The sequence below is a fragment of the Xyrauchen texanus genome, chromosome 15 (assembly GCF_025860055.1).
Source record: "Xyrauchen texanus isolate HMW12.3.18 chromosome 15, RBS_HiC_50CHRs, whole genome shotgun sequence".
Lineage (NCBI taxonomy): Eukaryota > Metazoa > Chordata > Actinopteri > Cypriniformes > Catostomidae > Xyrauchen > Xyrauchen texanus.
Window position 1 is genome coordinate 16,759,871 of NC_068290.1, and position 25,443 is coordinate 16,785,313.

The following is a 25,443-nucleotide window of genomic DNA, read 5'->3' on the forward strand; positions in this document are numbered from 1 at the left end:
ATGCAACACAATCTTTTAAAGACCCTATTTGACCTTTTTTGTGTGGTTGTTACGGTAAATGGTTGTTGGAAAATAATCAAACAATACACAGCAGAGAACTTCTGCACTTAAGCGGCAACTTGCTACTGCCTTGCCAATAATGAAAATTATTTTCTGAAAGTCATAGAATCTCGCCCTCCCGTTCCTGTCAGAACAGGGTAAACCACTGACAGATGTTGGAAAACACTCTGAGGTAGGTTGACTGGTTTTAGGGGAAAGGAGGGTGGGACATTACGAAAGTGTAGAAAGAGGAAAGGCAGAGTTGTGTTGTAGCAGTTCTAATCATGATCATATTCTGGTATGTAAGCACTTCTCTATTTATAAACATTGGGTATTTAAACATACATTTCTATACTATTTAGGTACTGATCATAAGTGTCAATGGTATTTATATTGCACAGTTCTTCAACTCTGCTGTTCAGAACAAAAATTACATGGATTATATAAGAGTGGCAGTGGAGTTTTAATTTTGATCAGCATTTGCTGTTGTTTCTCTTCTCTCTATCTATCTATCTATCTATCTATCTATCTATCTATCTATCTATCTATCTATCTATCTATCTATCTATCTATCTAACTGTCCGTCCGTCCGTCCGTCCGTCATTTTCTAATCAGCCAATCATGTGGCAGCAATGCATAAAAACCTGCAGATACGGGCCAGTAGCTTCAGTTAATGTTCACATCAACCATCAGAATAGAGAAAAAAAATAGATTTTAGGGATTTCGACCCTTGCATGATTGTTGGAGTCAGATGGGCTGGTTTTAGTATTTCTGTTTATGCTGATCTCAATGGGATTTTCACGCACAACAGTCTAGAGTTTACTCAGAATAGTGCCAAAAACAAAAACATCCAGTGAGCAGCAGTTCTGTAGACAGAAACGCCTTGTTGATGGGAGAGGTCAAAGGAGAATGGCCAGACAGGTTTTAGCTGACAGAAAGGCTACGGTAACTCAGATAACCACTCTGTACAATTGTAGTGAGCAGAATAGCATCTCAGAATGCACAGCACATCGAACCTTGAGGGGGATGGTCTACAACTGCAGAAGACTAAGTCAGGCACTTTATTAGCATCGTATGTTCCTAATAAAGTGCTATATGATTGCATATTTGTCTTTTATCTTTATCTCCCACCTACATGCTCTTATTTTATTCTGTTTTGTCATGTCTATTCCTGTCACATTTCCTCTCTGCTCAGTTTTAAATCTGACTTTCTATATGTTTCCCCCCCTCTCTGTCTAGTTTTATCACCCTTCTCCTTCCCTTGTGTGGGTCAGTGCCATTAGCTGGGTGGGTGCAGTCCCCTTGGACATCTACGTGGATATAACCCTGATTCCAGCCTGACGTGGAAAGAGTGTGCCCCGAACAGACACAAAATCACCCTCACTCTCATACACTTGGACCTAGAAGAAAGCTATTTGTGTGAGAATGATGCTTTGAAGGAGTGTTTGTGCCTAGCTATAGTTTGCAGAGAAAGTGGGATAAATATTTTCTCATTTGGAAAAATTATTCCATTACACTTTATTTTAAAATGTCCTTGTTACAGTGTAATTACACAAGTAATTACTGATTATTATTACTTATTAACAATGCACACTTACTAAAGGTTTAGGGTTTGGGTAAGGGTTTGGTATAGTTAGTTGCTTGTAAATATGCATAACTGACTGTTATTACTATAGTTAATACATGTAATATGTGTAACAAGGAAATTGTAAAATGAAAGTAAATTATTTTTCTTTTTCTTAAAATGCTAACTTTCTTTTATGGTTTTCGGTTGAGAACCACTGGTCTATAGTTTATATAATCACAATAAAAGTATATTCTACATACAGGTATATTATAAATATAAAGGTTTATACTACAAAAAGGTGTATTTTAGATCTTTATTTATATTTTGTTTGTGAGAATGTGTGTCTGTGTAAGTGACATCAGCCACCTTTTGTACAGATATTTGTAGATAAAAAGCTCCCTTTCCTTCTGTGTGGGACCAAGTCTTTGGAGGAGCTGCAGACATCTATCAACATATTCCTTTACTCCTCTTCTGGTGGCTGTCTCTCTCTCATTTCTCGCAGACTACTCAAACCCAAAGAGACACACAGGATTTCAAGGCTTTTACACCATACAGGGTGAAAAACCTATTCCTTACAAAAGCATTCTAAAGTGCTAATTTTGTACTCAAGAAAATGTTCTTATTATTACAACCATTGAAAATGGTTGTGTTACCATGTGAAAATCACAATACAGTGAGTTTCCCCCCATATGCTGAGGTATTGAGTTATTACAAGTTGCTTTGAACATGCAAGTCAAATTCTGGTTTTAAAAATGGGCAAAAAGAAACACATTTCTTCAGAAATTCTGTTTTCTCCTAAAGTCTATTATTTTAGAGTGATGAAGGCTAATCCATGCATTTCTGTTTTAAAAAAGAATCTCTAACCAGGATAGAGAGGGAAGTGGATGGCCCAGATGCACATCAAAAAGACAAGTTAATCACAGTCTCTAGTTTGAGAAACAGACTCCTCACAGGTCCAAAACTAGCAGCTTCTAAATAACAAAGACCTGCATTGCTGCAAGAGGATTCTTGGGCAAACAGAACATTTTAAGAATACAACATTTATTTAAATAGAAATAGTCATGTGAACATTCTTAATGTCTCTAAATCAACTCTAAACTACAAAATGTGCATTGTGAATGAAACAGATTCCTATTTCAGGTTTATTCTCATTCACGTATGTCCAAGTATTTTTGCTGTTAAGTTAACATACTATAAAAACTAATATAATGCAGTAGAATAGAGGACACAATTTATCCTCTATGATTTTGCAGCAATTATCCCGATATGGAATGAGATTATTAAGCAAAATTTATCGACTCCTACATGCCAACTGAATAAAGTAAGGCAAAAATAAACATTTCACAGAGTTTAGTGAGAGATATGATTTATTCAAACACTAAAAATGGTTGCTCTGTATATGTATTATTGTATTACAGTTGTAATAATAAAGTCTTAATTAACATTATGGTTATTTAACATATTGAGATATTATAATTAAGTAAATTGTAGCATTTGTTTACATTATGTTTTTTAATTTTGTAATATGCGGATAGATTGAGTGCTTATAACTTTCTTCTTCCCAAAAATGTACTTACGTAAATTGAATACTCAGCCATGGGCGTAGTTTCCCCCAATAATTAGACCCCCTCCTCCCCGCCCAATTTTTATAACATGATCAATGGAAACATGTAGATGCTTCACACTATATTCAAGCCAAATATAGGCCTTGTTGGTTTCAGCCAACATTTGTGGTCGGGCTAACATGTATTTGTATGTATTTTCATTCAACATTCACAGTTAATTGCTATAAAGAAGTCTCAACATACAAATGCGAGTTTCATGGACATTGTAATGCTTGTTAGTTCTAAATAGATGGACAAACCTGCTGGCTGCACTTGCAGTTGTAAGTCAAAATACCTTATTACATAACATTACAAGGAATAATACCAAAATGGCCATAAGCACAACAATGATATGTTACAATGAGTTGTTTACAGTGTATTTCCATAGCAGTGCGTTACATGGTTTTGTTCTCGTTCTCTCTCTCTCTCTCTCTCTCTCTCTCTCTCTCTCTCTCTCTCTCTCTCTCTCTCTCTCTCTCTCAATTCAATTCAATTTAAAAGTACTTTATTGGCATGATTGTGGTTACATACAATATTGCCAAAGCATTAATACACAATAGAGATAATGACAAGACAAAAAATAATGATAAGATAGAATTAAAATAAGGTGCCAGGTAATGAATCAAATAAAATACAAACTATAATAACAATATACACTATACAATATAAAATAAAATATGCATTTTACAGGATATTATGAACATAAGAAAATAAAAGTACTGTGACTGAAGTACATTAAGGCAGTAAGTAGTTTCTGAGGGTGTGCAGCTCAAAAATGAATTTAGCTGCAATTGATGCATGATGGTCCTCCCCCAGTAACACCAGCATCTGATCTCTCTCTCTCTCTCTCTCTCTCTCTCTCTCTCTCTCTCTCTCACTTCCGGTGTGCGTGTTGGGAGCGAGTGCTGTGTGAGAGACACGTGTGTGAGAGCGTTTTGCTTGTTTCAAGCTGATTTTTCGTTTTTTCCCCGAATTTTCTTATTTATTTATTTATTTACTTATTTATCTATTTATTTATTCTTTTTTTTTTTTTCACATCTTTGAGCACGTTTTTTTTTTTATTTAATTTTTTTTTATAGGTTATATATCGCGTGGTGTGTGAGGCAGTATGACGTCTACCCCCACGGGGGGAGCGTCGCCTCTAACCCTCCGGAATGGTTTCAGGTGTGCCCTGGAGGCGAATACCTCTATTGAGGATGTTCTCCTTGCTATAGGAGCCAAGGTTGGCAATGAAAACATTAGTTCTGCTTCAAGAATGAATAAGGCAGTCATTGTTTTTTTGAAAAATGAATTTCAAGTAAAAAACCTAATTGAAAGCGGAATATGGATCAATGAAACGTATGTGCCTATTACACCGTTGTCGGCACCAGCATCGAAAATTGTAATCTCAAATGTGCCCCCATTCGTCGGCAATGAGAGTATTATTAAAGAGTTGACTAGATTTGGCAAAATTGCCGGCGCTATAAAAGAGATTCCCTTGGGGTGTAAAAACGCTGCACTGAAACACGTATTATCTTTTAGGAGACATGTTTACATGTTTTTGAGCTCTCCCACTAAAACGCTTGATGTATCGTTTCGGATCTCTCACGGAGAGAGTTCATATAAGGTGTACGCTAGTACGGAGACTTTGCGTTGCTTTGAATGCGGGGATATTGGACACAAACGCTTCACCTGCCCACACAAAGCGCGTAATGTTGAAGAGGGAGGCCCAACTGAAACATCTGACAAGCCGCAGGTTGTGATGGAAAGTACACCGCAACAACCTGAAATGGCAGATACGAACACCGAGGTAAGACCGAATGTTTCAGAAGATGTTATTGATGCTGAGGTTCCAAGTTGTAGTGGGGTTGGTAAGAGTGATGTTTGTGGTGGTCTAGTACAGGAAAATGAGACGCATGAGGGGCAAAGCGAAGAAATGGATGATTTGTCAGAAGCAGCTGTAGAGAGTTGTAGAGATGATGAGTCATGTGCTGACCTTGATGTGGCAAATAGTGGAAGTGATCTGTATACAGTTGAGCAGATCAATGCATTTCTGGATGAGACAAAGGGTAAAAGTGTAGAAATTGATAAGTTTTTTCCAGATTTAAATAAATTTGTGTTATCTGTTATAAATGTAAGACAAGATTGCAGCCTAGATGAATTATCCCAGCAGAAAAGGTTTCGATTAAAAAAATACATAACAACAATTAGGCAAGGAGTAAAACCAGGCAGGGCGAAATGCCGAGCCGTGAAAGGTAAACTAAAATAAGTGCACGATGGGTATCTATCCTTTTCTTTTATTATCCTATTCTTCTCACATTTCTGTTTATTTCTGCTTTCCTACAATATTTTATTATGGATGTCCTACGAGTGGGGTCCCTAAATGTAAATGGTCTTAGGGCGAGTAATAAATGGTCATTGTTAAAAGAATGCATAAAGCTAAAAGAAATTAATGTGATGTTTCTACAAGAAACACACAGTGATATAAATAATGAAGTAGATTGGGGTTTGTGGTCTGATGGTCAGTGTGCCTTAGTCATGGGACAAATTTAAGTGCAGGGGTGGCAATATTGTTTTCTCCCGGATTAAATGTAAATATTTTATCTATTAATGAATTGGAAAAGGGGCGACTTCTTTTAATTAAAGCTAAAATAAAAGATTTGTGTTTTGTCTTTGTTAATATCTATGCACCAAATATTGGTAAGGACAGAATTAAGCTTTTTGAGATGCTAAAAAATACTCTTGTTTCTCTTTCACAAGAAGATTTTTTAATTATAGGTGGAGATTTTAATTGCACCCTTGATTTTGTTATTGATAGGATTGGAGAAGAACCACATCCTCCTTCTGCTAAAGTTTTGAAAGTAATAATCACTCAGTTAGGGCTAGTAGATGTGTGGAGGGAAAAAAATAAAAACGTGAGACAATATAGTTGGATTAAAGTGGCAGTAGGTAGAGTCAGTGCGGCACGTCTGGATAGATTTTATTTACATAATAATCAGTGTAATAGAGTGATGGGTGCATATATCACACCCTGTGTTATCTCTGATCATCAGCTCATTTTAGTGAATGTTGTTTTATCAGAAACAAAACCACAATTCTTTCATTGGCGGTTTGATATTAAATTAATTCAAGATGTAAATTTTTATGAGAATTTTAAAATGTTTTGGAATTGTTGGGTTGAAGGAAAAAATGATTATGGAAATCTACTTCAGTGGTGGGAAATAGGGAAAACGCAGATCAAGCTTTTCTGTCAACAATTTATGGCACATACTTCCTGTCAAATTAAATATAAAATGGCAGAATTGGAGAAAGATATTTTAAAAATTCAAAATAAGTTAATTGATCAAAACGATGTAAATTTACAAGATGATCTTAGACAGAAGAGACAAGAGTTAAGTAATATGTTAAATGAAAAGGTAAAAAGAGCTCTTGTAAAATCACATTTTGTTTCTTTACATGACATGGATGCCCCCACGAAATTATTTTTTAATTTGAATAAGAAGTGTGTTCATACAAACTATATGCATGCATTACGCACACCTGATGGGAATGTTACTTCAGATCCTTTGGAAATGAGGAGACTTGCTGTTGATTTCTATGTGGACTTATATGCTAAAGAGTGCACAGGAAACTTTGACGCAGATGAACTTTTTAACAACTTGCCTGTACTGGATGAAGAAAATGTAAAGAACTTGGACTCTGATCTGACATTTGAGGAAGTTACAAAAGCAGTGAATCAACTTTCATCTGGTCGTGTACCAGGAATCGATGGATTACCAGCAGAATTTTATAAAACTTTTTGGGGAATAATTGGAAAAGACTTTTTTAAAGTTGTACAAGAAAGCTATAAAGCTGAGGTTCTACGAAAAAGTTGTCAACGAGCAGTGCTGTCTTTCCGAAGAAGGGAGATCTTTGTCTGCTAAAAAACTGGAGACCAGTAGCGGTCTTATGTTCCGATTATAAAATAGTATCAAAGTGTTTGGCAAACAGACTTAAAGGTGTTCTTGATGTATTAGTACAAAAAGACCAAACATATTGTATACCAAAAAGGTCTATTTATGATAATTTGTTTTTAATGAGAGATATCATGGATTATGCTGGAATATATAATGTTGATTTTGGTTTGCTTTCTCTGGATCAGGAGAAAGCTTTTGATCGTGTAGATCATCTCTACCTTTTTAAGGTTCTTAAGTGTTATGGGTTTGGAGAACATTTTTTATCATGGATAAGAATATTATATACTGATGCTGTAAGCATGGTTAAAATAGGAGGAGGTTTGAGTGTACCAATTCAAATGAAAAGAGGGATAAGGCAAGGGTGCCCTATGTCGGATCAGTTATATACCTTGGCAATAGAGCCTCTACTTTGTTTATTAAGAAGTAAATTGACGGGTATTCTAGTAAGTAATAAGCCAGAAGCTGAAGCTATTAAACTTTCCGCTTATGCAGACGATATAACTGTTATGGTTAGGAATACGCATGATGTTCAAGTTATAAAGGAAGCTCTTAATATTTATGAAGGAGCATCATCAGCCAAACTTAATTGGCAAAAAACAGAGGCGTTATGATGTGGTTCTGAAGGAAGCTCTTTACCTGAATTACAAGGAAATGTCAAGTGGGGGAAGTCCGGTTTTAAATTTTTAGGAGTATATCTTGGTAAAGATGAATGTAAGATGAAGAATTGGGAGGGGTTAGTAGACGGAGTGCTTGCAACTTTGTCTAAATGGCAATGGCTGCTACCCCAGCTATCCTATAGGGGAAGAGTCCTGATAGCCAACAATCTTATAGCTTCCACCCTTTGGCATAAGTTGATGGTTTTGGATCCTCCAAAACACATAATTGAAGATATTCAAAAGACTCTTGTTAAATTCTTCTGGTCAGGACAACACTGGCTAAAAGCTGCTGTCCTATACCTTCCAATTCATGAGGGAGGACAAGGTTTAATTGACATTTGTTCTAGGATTGCTGTTTTCCATTTGCAAGTGGCACAGCGTCTTTTATATGGGCAGCATCAGCAGTGGATGGATGTAGCATGTGCTTTGCTGCAAAAAAACAGAAGAATGGGGTTGGATAAGCATTGGTTTGTCATGTCCTTTAATGGACTAGCATTGGAAGGATTGGCTGGTTTTTACCAGAGTGTATTGCAAGCTTGGCAGACTCTATCTTTTTCAAGAGAATGGGAAGGATCCAATCAGTGGGTATATGAAGAGCCTTTGTTTTTCAATCCACTTATCTCTGTTGAGTTGCTGAGCTCTGCCACTGTAAGGTCGGCAATGTTGAAAGCAGGAGTCTCCAAAATATGCCATCTACGCAGGGGACTGTGCTGGATATCTGTAGAGGATTTGGCACAAAAGGTGGGCTTCAGGTCTGAACGTTTTATCAAGAGGATGTTGGATGATCTTGAGGAGGCCCTCCCTGTTCCTATAAGGGATTTTATGAAAGTTTCTCCTGCGGTGAACTATGATACCAGAGATAATGGCCATTTTCCTGAACTGCATGTTTCCATAAAATAGAAGACTGGCAGGAGGATGGCAGCAAGTTGCTTTCCATGGATATACCAGAACTAAATATCTTGAGTATTTTGAGCAGACAAACACTTTACAGAGCTTGTGTAAAAACCATAAATTTCCAACATCTTAAGGATGTAAGAGACACTAAATGGTCTATGGTGTTTGAATCAGGCTCTTCCCCGAAAGGTAGCTGGCGGTCCCTGTACAAAAGACCCATTGAAAAGAGGGTGGGTGATCTTCAGTGGAGAATTGTGCATGGGATTTTAGCTACAAACAGACACAGAGCACTCCTTAATGACTCAGATGATGAGGGTTGTCCTTTCTGCGGGGTGTCTGAAACTGTTTTTCATCTTTTTATTGAGTGTCCACATTTAGATCAAATTTTGGGTTTAATGGAAAGCTGGAGTATGCAGCTTTTGGGAAAGTTCAATCAAGAATTGTTTATTTTTGGTCCCAAATATTCAACAAAATATAAATCCAAAGTGTTTTTTTTAAACTTCTTGTTTGGTGCAGCAAAGTTGGCTATTTGGTGTACAAGAAGAAATAAAGTAGAAGGGAGGGAAAGTGTGGACACTTGTTTTGATGATGAGAGGTTTTATAAAGAAGAGACTAACGATGGAGTTTGCGTATTTTAGCCTCATTAATGATGTTAATTCTTTTTTTCATGTGTGGGGAGTTGATGGTTTTATATGTGAAGCTGATGATCAGGGGGGTTTTGTATTAATTTATGAGTGTTTTTGTATTTATTTATATTATTTTTTGTTTTTGTTTTTCTATCCCCTTTGTTTTGTGGTAAATATAAACACATGGATGTTTTAATGGTTTTTATTTTTTTTTAAATATAGGTCACTTATGTTTATATTGATCAATTAAAGAAGACCTAAAAGTCTCTCTGTCTGTCTCTCTCTCTCTCTCTCTCTCTCTCTCTCTCTCTCTCTCTCTCTCTCTCATCTCTCTCTCTCTCTCTCTCTCTCTCTGTCTGTCTGTGTCAGTTAGCTGTAGTGAAGATCGCAAAGGCTCCCAAGAGGGTGTGTTGATGTCACCTAACTGGCCTGGATCGTACCCAGAAAACTGTCTGCTCTTACAATCTGGCTGTAGAAGAGGGTCTGCAATTTGAATTAATGCTCACTGGGGTCTTTGATGTGGAGATGGTAGAGAATGGACAATGCATCGACACGTTAACTGTAACACTGTTATAAACTGTTTCAGAAGACTTTGGTCCATTTTGTGGCCAGGTCCGCCCTAATTCTGCCATTCGCCCTAGGTCTCCACATGTTGAAATTATCTTTAGGACAGATGATGCAGGAGCAAACCAAGGGTTTCACCTCAGTTACAAAACCAGAGGTGTGACTGTTAATGATCTCCATCTTTAGTACAAGGCATGTTTCTGCTGGTTTTATCTCTATTTACTGTATATATATATATATATATATATATATATATATATATATATATATATATATATATATTATATCACTCACCTAAAGGATTATTAGGAACACCATAGTAATACTGTGTTTGACCCCCTTTCGCCTTCAGAACTGCCTTAATTCTACGTGGCATTGATTCAACAAGGTGCTGAAAGCATTCTTTAGAATTGTTGGCCCATATTGATAGGATAGCATCTTGCAGTTGATGGAGATTTGTGGGATGCACATCCAGGGCACGAAGCTCCCGTTCCACCACATCCCAAAGATGCTCTATTGGGTTGAGATCAGGTTACTGTGGGGGCCATTTTAGTACAGTGATCTCATTGTCATGTTCAAGAAACCAATTTGAAATTATTCAAGCTTTGTGACATGGTGCATTATCCTGCTGGAAGTAGCCATCAGAGGATGGGTACATGGTGGCCATAAAGGGATGGACATGGTCAGAAACAATGCTCAGGTAGGCCGTGGCATTTAAACGATGCCCAATTGGCACTAAGGGGCCCAAAGTGTGCCAAGAAAACATCCCCCACACCATTACACCACCACCACCAGCCTGCACAGTGGTAACAAGGCATGATGGATCCATGTTCTCATTCTGTTTACGCCAAATTCTGACTCTACCATCTGAATGTCTCAACAGAAATCGAGACTCATCAGACCAGGCAACATTTTTCCAGTCTTCAACTGTCCAATTTTGGTGAGCTCTTGCAAATTGTAGCCTCTTTTTCCTATTTGTAGTGGAGATGAGTGGTACCCGGTGGGGTCTTCTGCTGTTGTAGCCCATCCGCCTCAAGGTTGTGCGTGTTGTGGCTTCACAAATGCTTTGCTGCATACCTCGGTTGTAACGAGTGGTTATTTCAGGCAAAGTTGCTCTTCTATCAGCTTGAATCAGTCGGCCCATTCTCCTCTGACCTCTAGCATCAACAAGGCATTTTCGCCCACAGGACTGCCACATACTGGATGTTTTTCCCTTTTCACACCATTCTTTGTAAACCCTAGAAATGGTTGTGCGTGAAAATCCCAGTAACTGAGCAGATTGTGAAATACTCAGACTGTCCCGTCTGGCACCAACAACCATGCCACGCTCAAAATTGCTTAAATCACCTTTCTTTCCCATTCTGACATTCAGTTTGGAGTTCAGGAGATTGTCTTGACCAGGACCACACCCCTAAATGCATTAAAACCACTGCCATGTGATTGGTTGATTAGATAATTGCATTAATGAGAAATTGAACAGGTGTTCCTAATAATCCTTTAGGTGAGTGTATATATATATATATATATATATATAAAGTAAATAGAGATAAAACCAGCAGAAACATGCTGGTTTTATATATATATATATATATATATATATATATATATATATATATATATATATATATATATATATATATATATATATATATATATATATACTGACCAGATTGTTGATTGAAAAGTGCTGCTTTTTTATTATTATTATTATTATCATTATTATTATTATTATGTCTATCAATTACATTATTCCTCACAGAAATTACTAGTTCTAGTCTGAGTCCAAATCGTCCTGAATATCTCCAGGACTATGAGGTTACAGTAAAATGTGACTGAGGGCATGTATTACAATCGGTAAGTATTTCTTGCTGAATTTGATCTATTTTACCCTCCCTCCAGGCCACCAACTGAATATTTGAGTTTACCACAGATATTTTAGAACAGTGGTTTTCAGTTGGTGGGTTGCAACCCAGTAAAATAGATCACAGGTCTGTTCAAATAATGATGTCCAATGGACAATCTGTACCCTAAAGCAAAACATACTACATTTACTGTAGCTACCGTATGCTGACTATAGCTGACTGCATTAATAGTTTATGAACCAACCTTGTTCACTATTGGAGGCTTTTGGTGTCTTTACCTTGACTAAAGTGTTTCCTGTGTTTCACAGGAATCAGCAGCTAAGGTTGAGTATAAATCCATATGCCAGATGAATGGAGAGTGGAGCCCTGTTATTACATGTGAATGTAAGAAAATATTTTCTTTACCACAGGCTTCATTCTTAATTTCTATATAGTAAGCTGGGCTTTTGAGGTGCAGATCAAGGTTTATCAACTGTCACTACAAAGAAACAGGGAAACAATTTTTACAGTAAATTTGACTCTACTTTTCCCCCTTCAGCTGTGGGTTGTGGCATTCCTGAGCTACGAGATTTAATAGAGCTAACAGTGGAGGATCCTCTCACAACTTATCAGGAAAACATCAGTCTCAAGTTTCCGTCTGAATATTATGTACTGTCTGGAAATGGTGAGAGGTGTATGGTGTATATGTCAACTATGTTAATTTAATGCTTGATGCAAAAGAGTAATTAGTTCCCTGTTTCTGTATCCCCTCATACCTTAGGTCGGTTCACTTGTGATGCCGAGGGTAATTGCGTATCTGAGACTGGTCAAAAATTCTCAGAAGAGTTGCCTAAATGTGTCCCAGGTACACACATATAAAACCAATTAACTTTGTCTTTAGACCGTCTTAAATGCTCTGAAGGTGCATTATTCATTCTCTATTTCATATCTTTCTATTTTTTCTATTTTTTTAGTGTGTGGACTGAATACAGAAATCACTGCTGGTGGCAGGGTCTTTGGTGGGAAGCAAGCATTACTGGGGCAGATTCCCTGGCAGCTCTTCCACAAGTCATCTTCCAGAGGTGGTGCTTCTCTGATCAGTGATTACTGGGCTCTCAGCTGCTCATGTAGTAGATGGATATTAAACAACCTCCATGAATTGGTTTGGGGGAATGATTGATGCTAAGGCCAAAAAAATTGTTACCATGGAGACAGAGAAGATAATAATTCATCCAAAGTATAAAAAAGTAGGTAAAAATGGAGAACAAACAAGCTACATTGCACTGATCAAAATGTCTGCCAGGGTTCCGCTTGGTCCAAACCTTAGGCCAGTGTGTCTTCCAAAGAAAACAGACGGACCAGTTATGGAGAACATGATGGGTACAGTCTCAGGTTTTGGAAGAGATGGCGATAAAAGTCTAAACAATAAAAATTTGCTTTATGGTCATGTTCAGGAATATTCCCTTGTTAAATGTGAATAAAGAGGTAAACATGTCACTGATAACATGTGCTGGAGATGATGATCAAGGTATAGACAGTTGTAAAGGTGACAGCAGGGGTCCACTATTTCTCCCTACATTGGAACAAGGGTCTGCAGAACAGCCTTTTAGTATTGTTGGTATTGTTTCGTGGGGTCCCCCTGAATGTGGACATGAAAGCTTTAAAGGTTACTACTCTAAAGTACAGAACTACCTAGACTGGATTAGAGAAACTATGGAAAACAACTAACATCCACATACTGAAATGAGATTCAGCTCTATCTTGTTATACTCACCGGTCAAATTTTTCATAAAATACAGTTTTATCTGTTTAACTCATATCAGATAAATTATTCAGCATTTATTTTTTTTATCTTTTTATAGACTAATATACTCTAATATACTATACTATTCTATACTGTATTACAAAAAATATATAAAACATATATACTCTATATACTGCAATCCAATAAAATTATTTGTATATGTTAAAAAAAAAAAGTATTTGTCCAAAATGTTTAATCTGACAAGGCAAATGTTGCTTGTTATGTTGTACACAGTTTTTGGTCTAATGTGAGTACATTACACTAACTGTAATCATGCAGGTTGCTGTTTTCTACAGTTTTCCCATTTTAGATTTCATGGGTTGCCTCAGCCTGTTACATTTCTCACTTTCTCTTGCATGTCGTTTTTGTGCCTTGTACTGTTGCTTTTACAGGTTGGTGTTCTTCTGCCAGATCAAACAAACCTGATTTATGTTGTGACATTTAGACTTGTTTCACACCTACAATGCCTCTCAAATAAAAAATCAAAGATTTATGCATTTTTAAAAAAAGGTAACACTTTACAATAAGGTTCTACGCATTACAATAATAGTTAACGCATTAGGTATTATGAAGAAACAATGAACAATATATTGTTTACAGCATTTATTAATAAATAAATGTTTTTATTGTTAGATCATGTTAATTCATAGTTCATTAAATAATGTTAACAAGCGCAACTTTTGATTTAAAAAAAAATTGTTAGTATATGTTGAAATAAACAATAAGATTAATAAATGCTATAAAAGTATTGTTCATTGTTAGTACATGTTTACTAATATTGTTAACTAATGTTAACAAATGGAACTTTAATGTAAAGTGTTACCAATAAAGCTCTTCATGATTGCTTTATAGTCATCCTCTGACATCCATCTGACAATAATCTATATTGTGTGACTTCAATAAATTTACTCTTACTATTAGAAAAGCTGCATAAAAATGGTCCATGTAGACTATAACCCTTACTGCTTGAGTAAACAAGTTGGTGAAAAAACACAGGGATTACGGGAAAATTTGTGTTTATATATGTCTCTCTCTCTTATTTTGTTGTCACTGTTTTTCTACCTTAGCCAAATCAAACAAGATTATCTTTTATAATGACTTTTAGACCCTTGCGCTCTCACTCGAGAGGCTTTTCATTTTTAATCGCATAGGCTTTCTGAACACAAGAACAATAATAGTTGTATTACACATTTAATGAAACATCTACTGTCTGCTGATATTTGTATGTATGTATGACATGGGTGGAATACATCTAATATTGAGGTAAGTTGTGTTTAAATGTAATTCTTAAATATTCATTTTTTATTATTTATAATATAACACTTCAGCCTTCATTTCACAACAATCTTCGGTGACAACAATGTTCGTTAATCATCTAAGAATGCATCCCATACCTATTTACTGAATTATTCAAACATAAAACTATTATGACCTCTTTTCTACTAATTATGCCTCTTTTCTACTGCAATATTCCTAAATGCAATGATCCAGCCTGCTGTTGGCCTGTTTGAATGTTTGTGAGTGTGAGCTGGCCATGTTTGGGGAGGTGTCTTCTCCTCGGTACCCCCAACCATATCCTGCAGATCTCCAGGAACAGTGGGACCTGGAAGTGCCACAGGGCTATCAAATCCAGCTAAAGTTTAATCACCTGGATATTGAGCCCTCTCCAAACTGCTACTATGATTCTCTTAAGGTCAGTGATGCTTCATAACAGTTCTCTAAATCATGCCCTTCATGGTATAATAGGCTTGTTCAAATGATTAATGGAGAAAGACTACTCCAATGTCATTTCAGTTGCACAATGCATGCACTGTACCTTGTTCTGTGTATCTTGTGAAGTGAAATGAAGAAACACAGGTGTTTCAAGGTGCATGACTCTGTGTTCCGTATAAAATTATTTAAAAAAAAAAAATGTTAAACTATCATTAGGCTTCAGTAAAATCAATGTTTATTGCTTCTAAATCTGTTACACAATGGGTTATTATTTTGCATTCAGGTTGTTGCTAATAAGAAAGTTCTGGGGAAGTTCTGTGGCCAGAATTACACTGACAGGTATCATCCTGGTAACAAGCCCATCTTGGCTCCTGGCAACCGTCTCCAGCTGTTTTTTCTAACGGATGACTCCAACCATGTGTCACACCTGGGCTTCACCGCATTTTACCAGGCTGTTGGTGCGTTATAAAGCAGAATATCTGTTCAAAGCATGTTACACGTTACAAACATTTTATTGATTAAGTACATGCACTACCAGTTAAAAGTTTGGACACATACACTCATTCTTTATTATGACTATTTTTCAAATATTAGAACAATAATAAAGTCCTCAAAACTATGAAATAACGGACTTCCAGTTGACGTTCATTATGTGAGGCTGCGAAGTCCTGAGCTCTGCAGGCAACTTTCATTTAAACAGTAATTTCAGCATGCAATATACAAAACAAAAGTATTACGGGGTCACAATTTAGTGTGGTAACAATAGTGAATCATTGAGCACGACAATGGATACTCAAACGGCTGCCCTCCTTCAAGAAATAGCATCCATCCGTCAAGAGCTGCATACGACTGTCAGTTCACTGCAGTCTGCTAACACACAAAATACCAAGCGCATTGACGATCTAGAACGTTCTGCCACAGAATGGAGTTCAACTGTCATGGCCCTGGAAACTACAGTGAAACACATGCAGTCAGAAGTGTGTAGTTTGACTGATAAATGTTTGGACTTGGAAGGCCATAGCCGTCGACAGAACATCCGCCTCGTTGGAATTGAGGAAGGGAAAGAAGGGAGAAATTCGTGGCAGTTCTGTGCGACTGTGTTGAAGGAAATATTGGATCTCGAGGACATTCCTCGTTTAGACCGCGGACATCGAACACTGGCACCAAAACCTAAAGAAGGGGAGAGACCCAGATTGTTCGTAATTCGAGTGCTTCTTGGAGACGTCAAGGATTGCCTTTCTAGTCAGAAGAAGCCTTTTATATAAGTCTTTTACAGCTGTTATGTGACTTAAAAATATACATTTCTGGATTCAATCTTAGAAATTAACCCTGAGGTTAAAGGAATCATATCCAGGCTTTATACAGCTATATTTGATATGGAAGGCTCCTCACTCTCAATAATAAAGGAAAAGTGTGAGGATCAATGCAGATCAATGGACTAAAATACTTCAAAGAATTCACACATCATCTATTTGTGCGAGACATGGTCTTATTCAATTCAATATTATACATCAGATTGATATGTCCAAGGTCAAGCTTTCAAAAATTTTCCCTGGGGTTAGCCCCATTTGTAATAGATGCAAGCAAGCTCCCGGCAGTCTCTATCACACATTTTGGTCGTGTCCACACTTTGGTCCTCTATTTTTTTTTACAGGTTTGGCTCTTTGACCCTGTCCTTTTCTCTGGCTTTTTGGTGTGTCATCAGATGATACTGTCCTGCAAAAAGCACAATTAAACAGCATAGCCTACTCTTCTCACTTGGCAAGGTGTCTCATTCTTTTAAATTGGAAGAACGACCACACCCCCACCTTTGGCAGGTCGATTTGTGACGTCATGTTCTTTCTTACGATTGAAAAGATGAGATATACACTGAATGGATCCAAGGGATAGTTTGATGTGGTGTTGTCACGAACCCCGCTCCTCTGCCCCATCCCCGCTTCGTCGCACACACACTCACTCCCTCGACCTCACTCCCTCACTCCGCCCCCTCGAGCTTTTCATGCTCTTTTTGCTCGCTCGAGCCCTCACGCCCACTTTGCTCCTACTCGCTCACATGCTCGTAGGTTATCTCCCTTCCTCGAAGTTTCTCACGCCTCCAATCCTCCTGCACATTAGTTTCACCTGCACTCGTCTCATCACCTTTCATTGTTTACACCTGCACATTCCCCTATAAATACCACAGCACATCCGTTTCACGGGTGTTGGTTATTGTGTTTAGTTTCCCGTATCTTTGCCCCCCCGCTAGTCTCGTCTAGTTCTGACCTCCTCTTGTTTACCCCTTAGCTTGCCGGCTCCCCTTGTTCCCCTGTCTTTGATCCCGCTAGTCCCGTCTAGTTCTTCGCCCTAATTGTTAACTGTTTTCCCGGCTTCGACCTCCCGCTCTCGTTTACCACTCTCTCCCGGATTTGCCCCTTACGATACTTTGATTCCCCGGCTCTCGACCTCACGCTCCCCTTGACTACTCTTCACTGGATTTGCCCTTGTTTTGTACTGTTGTTTTGCTTTGTGAATAAAGCAGTTTTTCCCCGACATTGTGACTGTCTCAACTTGTGTTCGCTACAGGTGTGGCAGCCTTTTATTTCATTTGTAGAAGGGTTGACCATGCCTCTTGACTCTGGATAACGGGTATTGTGCTGTAAATAGCTAGATAGCTACTCTGTGGACTCTAATTGTCTGTATATGTATTTAATATTTTTTTATTTTATTTACTTATTATTATTATTATTATTATTATTATTATTATTATTATTATTACTATTTCCATTTGTGTTACATTGTTGCTTTCTCCCATGCATTCTTGTCTGTGCCTTTTCTCTGTTGTGTTTGTGTATTGTGTATGTTTCAAAACTTAATAAAAAATACATTGACCAAAAAAAATAAAAAAATAATATGAAATAACACAAATGGAAAGATAGGAAAAGATTGTTATCTCAGTTACAATAGCCTTTCTGTCAGTTCGAACCATTCTGGGCTATGTTTCCCAAAATCATCGTTAGCCTAAGTAGATCATAGAAAACATTAGCACCAGCGGCCTCTATGATCAACTTAAGCTTGCGATGCTTTTGGGAAACGCAGCCCTGGCCATTATCTGTTGACCTCTCTCATCAACACGGCATTTCCGTCCACAGAATTGCCGCTCACTGGATGTTTTTTTCGTTTTTGGCACCGTTCTGAGTCAATTCTAGAGATTGTCATGTGTGAAAATCCCAGGAGATCAGCAGTTACAGAAATACTCAAACCAGCCCATCTGGCACCAACAATCATGCCAGAGTCAAAATCACTGAAATCAAATTTGTTACCCATTCTGATGGTTGATGTGGACATTAACTGAAGCTCCTGCTCCTCCATTGCACTGCTGCCTCAAAATTGGCTTATTAGATAATCACATGAAAGTGTACAGGTGTTCCCAATGAAGAGCTAAGGAAGTGTATATTTGTCTGCAAAACTAATATAAAGAATTTAAGCACACGTAAGTCTGTTGATCAAACATATTTAAACATTATGAGAAATATAAATGTAGTCAAGTGTGCAAACTTTTGACTGGTTGTGTATATATTCCTAAGCTTTAGTACTATCAGATCCTATTATTTATTCCTGTTAATGCTATGTGCCCTTATACACTTGCTGTTCCCTTAGATATAGATGAGTGTTCCTCCTCCAGTGTGGAGAAGGAATCATATCCACCTTGTTCTCAGATATGCCTTAACACTCTGGGCTCCTACTTGTGTGCCTGTCACCATGGTTACCAATTACTACCTGACCAACGCACATGCATCTGTGAGAGTTTTCATTTGTAAAAGTGATAATCAATACACTAAGGATAGTATATGTTCATCTAATAGATGCAGGTGTGTAGCTTTGACCTTTGACCTGACAAAGACGCATTCAGGGTCAAAAATTTGTTATTAAACTGGAACATTAGCAGTGTGCGTGTTTTCTCTCTTTTTTCACGAGTAAAGGTCTCAAAAATAAAAGCCCATATTTATGCTGATTTTGTAGGTTAGTGGTACACATTACCACATTACTCTAAATATTTAAAACACTGAAGTATTAAAAAATATACATTTTGTTTCAAATGTCATTTTTAAATTTTCTATTTTCAGTGTTTCTGTAATACAACTTTGAACATCTAATTTTTAGACTAATGTGTAGACACATTCTTGAGGCAATTGTGTGAGGTGTGAAAAGCTTGAGAACCAATGGTTTAGGTAAAGTTTCATGTCCCAGCAATGAGAAAAGAGAAAAAACAAACTTAACAAACACAGTTTATAAAAAATTAAAATATTATTGACAACAATATAGTATTAGAAGCTGAATAAGTGGTTTGTGTTTCCTCCTTATTTTAGTGGACTGTGGGGGTGGGGTTTACAGTGAACCAGAGGGGACTATCTCCAGTCCTGGATACCCAGACACCTCCCCACTTGATATGCACTGTGTCTACAGCATCTCTGTGCAGCCAGGCTTCACAATCACCCTCAACTTCAGCCAGACCTTCCATATAGAGCAGGTCTTCAACCAAGGTCCGACCTGCCTCTTCCATTGGCTGAAAGTAAGTTTTTCTGTCTGCATGTCTGTCTCATGTTATTCCAAACCCATATGACTTTCTTTTTTCCTGCAGAACACAAAAAAATATATTTTAATGAATGTTCGTTGGCTGATTTAATTAAATGGCTGTAAATGGTACTCACTTTAAAGATCCTATTTTAAGAGCACTATACCTTAAGCACAGTGCTGTGCGATACATCTTACTTCAGTGGGCATGGCCATGAAGTTTTTATTTTTGTGCAAACATGCACTAATTCTAGGCACTTGCTAATGGGCTGGGTCAAGTGCAATTTATGCTGCGTTCCAGATAACTCGGAACTCAGGATTTTCCAACCTCCGACTTGAAAATTATGACTGGAACACCTCTTGATGTTGGACATCCGACTTGTGAACTCAGGGTAGATCGATGAACCCCTACTTCAGCGAGTAGCTTTATTTGGTGTCATTTCCATGATGGTCTGACCTCCGTGCATAAACTGGAGCTGGGTTTTGTGAAGCATAAAACAAACTTTTATGTATTTTACTGCAGGAAATGTCTGTATATGCAATATTCAATAAATGAACAAGAAGATATTAAGAGGAATTGTTTGCGTATCAATCAATTCCTATGTTTTCACCTATTTTGCTCATGAAATAGCTACTAGATTGCCAGCTAGTTAGCATCTTTAAGATTATGCACGTGTTTATGCATTTGGCATGTGTTCATGCGACCGTAACTTTTGATTGACTGGAACGCACTGAGGCACTGGGAAATTTCAACTTGGATTGCTCTGCTTAGCATGGTCATGAAAACAGAAGCTTAATAAAGCATCCAAAGGTGTCTTACAATTAGTACATGCGACTTGTGCTTCATATACCAAGTCTTCTGAAGGCATGCAATCTCTTAGTATAATGAACAGCTTTGGTGGTGGGTTCGACTTGTCATGGATCATATGACTTAATTAGCATGTGTTCTATCTATACAATCTTACACAGCATGGCAAGTAGAAGGGAAAGTGCTGTGTTGCCTAAAATGTTGCTTTGTTGTTGAATTTCACCCCTTAAAAGTATCCTAATTCACTTCTTGCAATAATTATAGCCTATAAAACTCTTTTACCAGCCTTACATAAGGAAAACAATGACTTCTTAACTGGATGGTTAGTTGATAAATAAAAATGAGTAGTCTTGCAACCCCTAAAATTAAAGTGTTTATTTAGATAGCCATCAGCGTATTCATGGCATATACAGTACATTCATGTTTGTGTCTAATTTTCTGTACTCCTATCTATTTTAGGTGTTTGTTCCAGAAAAAGAGCCCCAAAAGTTTTGTGGTGGGAAAAGCCCTGGACTCCTCCACACTGGCTCCCATTCCACACAGCTTGAGTATCATACTGACAAACACGGACAGAGCCAGGGGTGGAGCTTACATTACACTACCCAGAGTGAGAGAAAAACAACTATTTTTACTGGTTTTAATATTCTGATGTGTGCTAATCCTTAAACATCAAATATTCCCATATCTCTTTTAAAGGGGTGCAGTGTCCAAGTCCGGGTGGGATACGCAATGGAAGAGTCACTCCAAACTTTACCCAGTACTTGTACAGAGATTACATTCATGTGCTCTGTAACCCAGGATACAAGCTGATGATGGTGAGATTAAAAATAATACTGGGGAGAAAATAAAGAACAGCAAGAATGCATTAGTTGTCACAAATCAATCGTTATTATCCATCTTTTCTGCCTTGATATTAAGTATGGATATCAGTATTTACAAGCGTTACACTTTCCTTTTCCTTTGCCCTTTGTTAGGGAGAGAAAGAAATAAGAAGTTTTAAGTCCATGTGTCAGAGTAATGGAGAATGGCATTTGACACTGCCAGAGTGCAAGAGTGAGTAAAAACATGTACTGAAAACATTTACTTTTGCCATTCATAAATATAACAACCACATAATATAAACTACTCCTATTTCACAATATTTCTCCCTTCAACACATTTAAGAGATGAGAAAAAGTTTTTAATACATACATGTATATTTTCCGGATACCCGAGCATGACTGCTGTGTGCATTTTTCATTCCCTTTTTGATTTGTAACTAGTAGTGCATAATAAAAAATTATTCTAGAGCAAATTGTTTTCATAAAAACGGATGGCAACATATTTGGACAGCAGAACTAAGTTGTGAAATTTTAAATAAAACCAAACTATAGTAAATCATATTTTTATTTTTTTATCAAATTGTATATGATGTTGGAGTGTTGGTTATTCATGTTTTTGAGATTTTACAGGCATTACAACAGAAATTAGCATAATTAGTTCTGATTCAAAGTAATGGCCAGCATCACTGTAAACATAAAATTATCCATTATAAATTCTGAATTTATGTACTGATTAGCATTGTCCCATGTCTGCCAAACATGTTGAGTAGTCCAAACACTGCAGCCTGAAACTGAAACTTTAGTCAGATTTTAGGATTGAATGCACTTAGCTGCATAGGGAGCTATACGATGTCTCCTTGCTACCTGTTTAGTGAATGTCTCAACCTCCCTTGTGCTGGAGTCTGTACTGGTGTAAGAACAGTTGAAACGCACCTTATTTTCATTCTAACTCCATATAAAGCCTCTGAAAGCAAAACTTTTCAGCTTTTGTATGAACCCATTGATTTATCTATATGATAATGTACAGTAAATATAGGACTTCTAAGGAAAACAGCGTGGCGTTTCACAATAAGTCATATTTTAAAATTGGATGATAATTAGGTTTCTTGCCAGATTTGTAGTTTTGCTGGCATTTCTCTCAAGCACAAAATCCACTGTGATCGGTGCTGTGCTGTTTTGTCACATGGCTCAGTACGTCAAAAGTTTAACCATTTACTGACAGCCCAGAGTCTTCTTAAATGAGATCATTTTGTTTAAATTAATTAAAATGACGCATTGCGTATAGTGAAGCCAAAATACCACATCCACGCATGTGTGCGCTGGGTAACACGAGGATATAAAAATGTTTTACACTGTCTTAATATTTTGTTTGGACTGTGATGCATATATCTTTTTGTTTTATAATTATCTTTGTCCTTTTCTTTTGCAGTTATTGACTGTGGAGATCCAAAGCCTCTGATAAATGGTGGTGTTCATTTAATCAGTGGATCAAATAATGAATATCTCTCAGTCATTGAGTACCACTGCAATGAGCCATACTATGCTTTTGAGGAGACTCCAAAAGGTTTATTGGAAAAGGTTCCTTTATTCAATGTGATTTCAGCTTTTCAACTGAATTTCAACAACTTACTTTCTTTATTTCCCTTGTGTAGCAAGATACACCTGTGCCGTAAATCGTAAATGGACAAAGGATGATATCAATGACATTATTCCTCCTTGCATTCCGGGTAAGCATTCTGAAATTGAATTTGACAGTGACAGTAGCCAACCAGCTAGCTGGATGGATGATTTATGGATGAATGGATGGATGGATAGAAAAAACAAACACACATGCAGAAACAGAATGTAGCTAGCCAACCAGATAGATAGATAGATAGATAGATAGATAGAAAAACACACATGCAGAAACAGAATGTATAATCTCTCTCTCTCTCTCTCTCTCTCTCTCTCTCTCTCTCTCTCTCTCTCCTCTCAGTGTGTGGACTGAATTCAGAAATCAAGGCTGGTGGCAGAGTTTTTGGTGGGAAGCCAGCATTACCGGGGCAGATTCCCTGGCAGCTTTTCACTAGGTCAGGATATGGAGGTGGTGCTTCTCTGATCAGTGATTATTGGGCCATTACAGCTGCTCATGTAGTAGATGGATTTGAAAACACCACCATGTATTTCCTTGGTAGAATAACTGATTTAAATAAAAAAGATTTTGTCAGTTTAGAGACAGAGAAGATCATAATTCACCCAAATTATCAGAGAGTGGGTACAGACAAACATGAAACAAACTATGATAATGACATTGCACTGATCAAAATGTCTGAGAGGGTGCCACTCGGTCCAAACATCAGGCCAGTGTGTCTACCAAAGAAAACAGACGGACCAGTGATGGAGGGCACAATGGGTACAATCTCAGGTTTTGGAGGGTTTCAGTATCAGTTATTAAGTAAACAATTGCGTTATGGGCATGTTCAGGAATATTCAAATGATAAATGTGATTCAGGGGATCTGACTGTCACTGATAACATGTTCTGTGCTGGGCAAGATACTGAAGGTGTTGACAGTTGTAAAGGTGACAGTGGGGGCCCTCTGTTTCTCCCTATGTTGGGCTATGGGTCTGCAGAGCAGCGCTATGAATTGAGGGGCATTGTGTCATGGGGTCCTTCTAGATGTGGTAATAAAAGCTTTAAAGGTTTCTACACTAAAGTGCAGAACTACCTGGATTGGATCAAAGAAATAATGGCAAATAACTAGAATCGACTTACCAAGAGACATGACCCATTTTTTATGATTACACCACAGATAAAACTCATAACCTTGAGTAGTTTGGGATGAGTTTCAGATATGCACATTTCAATAATTCACATTTAGTTTCCTATTAAAGGTGTAAATGTGCATTTGGTTAATCTATTCATGTTTAGTAGTATTAATGTAATGTATTCAAGATTTTGAATAAAAGTGTTACACCATGTTAAAAAAATACAGATTATTTTCCTCTGCTACAGCAAACATGGTTGAATTGTACCATTTTCAAGTTTTCATCTTTTGTTTTCTCTTAAAGTTATAAGGTTATCTTTTTCATTAGCATTTTATAAAGCAATCAGGGGCATACATTTAATCTAACAATTAAGGCTGAATTATGATTTTAGCCATGATTAGCAATCATGTAGAGTCTGTGATCATCTGCTCTAGTCTGCAGATTTTGGGCCAGCCAGAGTTGACAGATTTCAAATGTATTGCAGTATATGAACACAGACTCAAATTTCCTACCTTAAGACAATGATCACTTCAAGTCAGGGTATATCACACGTGTTTGGTACTTTAGAGCCAATTATGAAGAAATCTGGTTGCCTATGAAGCTCTACGACTCAAATATGAAATCATACAGTGTCTAATGTGTGTAATACCTTTTTTCTGCCCTAAAAGGGTATGTGCAGCCAAAACCGTAAGCCCCTGTAACCTGTAATACCGTTATTTGTGTCCACTACATGGAGCAGCAAGTTAAGAAATTCCATTAAATCCTCTGACTTTTAGTTATTGCTCTTGTTATGTAATATCTATGCATAGAAAAATAGCAACAGTTATCCAACAAATGAAAAGTTCAAGTATTTCTGAAGTTCAGTTTTTCCTGATTTAATTGTCCAGTGCTACAGTGAACAAAACAATACAAATAAAAATGTTGGACCATAACTTTTGGGCCGTACGTCCTATAACAAAATAATATTTCCTGTGATTCCTTGCGTCATGGCGAATCTTTTGGACTCTTGAATTTTTGCTCTGGCCTTTTATTTTGACGTCTTCTGTCAGTGCATGTACTTTGCTGCCTGTGTAATTTGATACGTTGGTAAAGAACATCTGGCTTTCAATGCATTATTTATGTTAATTTATCATTGGTCACAAACTCTTCATTAGGCAACTATTCTTTAGTTAGTCTATTTGTTAGGCTATTGTACTCATATTGGAAGTTCCATTCATGTTTCCACTGGTATAAAGTTTCTCACCGGTGTTGTCCCTTGTACGGATTAAAACTGG

At 37.3% G+C, this 25,443-nt stretch overlaps 1 protein-coding gene and 1 pseudogene across 1 annotated transcript; both read left to right on the forward strand.

The window, feature by feature from the left end:
• Positions 1-13,454, forward strand: LOC127656171 (mannan-binding lectin serine protease 2-like; annotated as a pseudogene).
• Positions 13,455-14,629: 1,175 nt separating this feature from the next.
• Positions 14,630-24,487, forward strand: LOC127656506 (complement C1r-A subcomponent-like). Its single transcript, XM_052144887.1, has 11 exons — positions 14,630-14,793; positions 15,022-15,223; positions 15,527-15,701; positions 18,880-19,020; positions 19,590-19,792; positions 21,062-21,209; positions 21,299-21,417; positions 21,577-21,655; positions 22,853-22,987; positions 23,076-23,150; positions 23,399-24,487. The coding sequence occupies exons 1-11, from the start codon at positions 14,759-14,761 to the stop codon at positions 24,163-24,165; spliced, it is 2,079 nt and encodes a 692-aa protein (XP_052000847.1). The 5' UTR covers positions 14,630-14,758; the 3' UTR covers positions 24,166-24,487.
• Positions 24,488-25,443: the final 956 nt, after the last annotated feature.

Excerpts from the sequence above, each read along its gene's own strand:
- LOC127656506 (XM_052144887.1), top strand. The coding sequence starts at position 14,759 with ATGTATGACATGGGTGGAATACATCTAATATTGAG. Across the intron at positions 14,794-15,021 it reads GGAATACATCTAATATTGAG|CCTGCTGTTGGCCTGTTTGA; the intron begins GTAAGTTGTGTT and ends GCAATGATCCAG. Across the intron at positions 22,988-23,075 it reads TTTTGAGGAGACTCCAAAAG|CAAGATACACCTGTGCCGTA; the intron begins GTTTATTGGAAA and ends TCCCTTGTGTAG.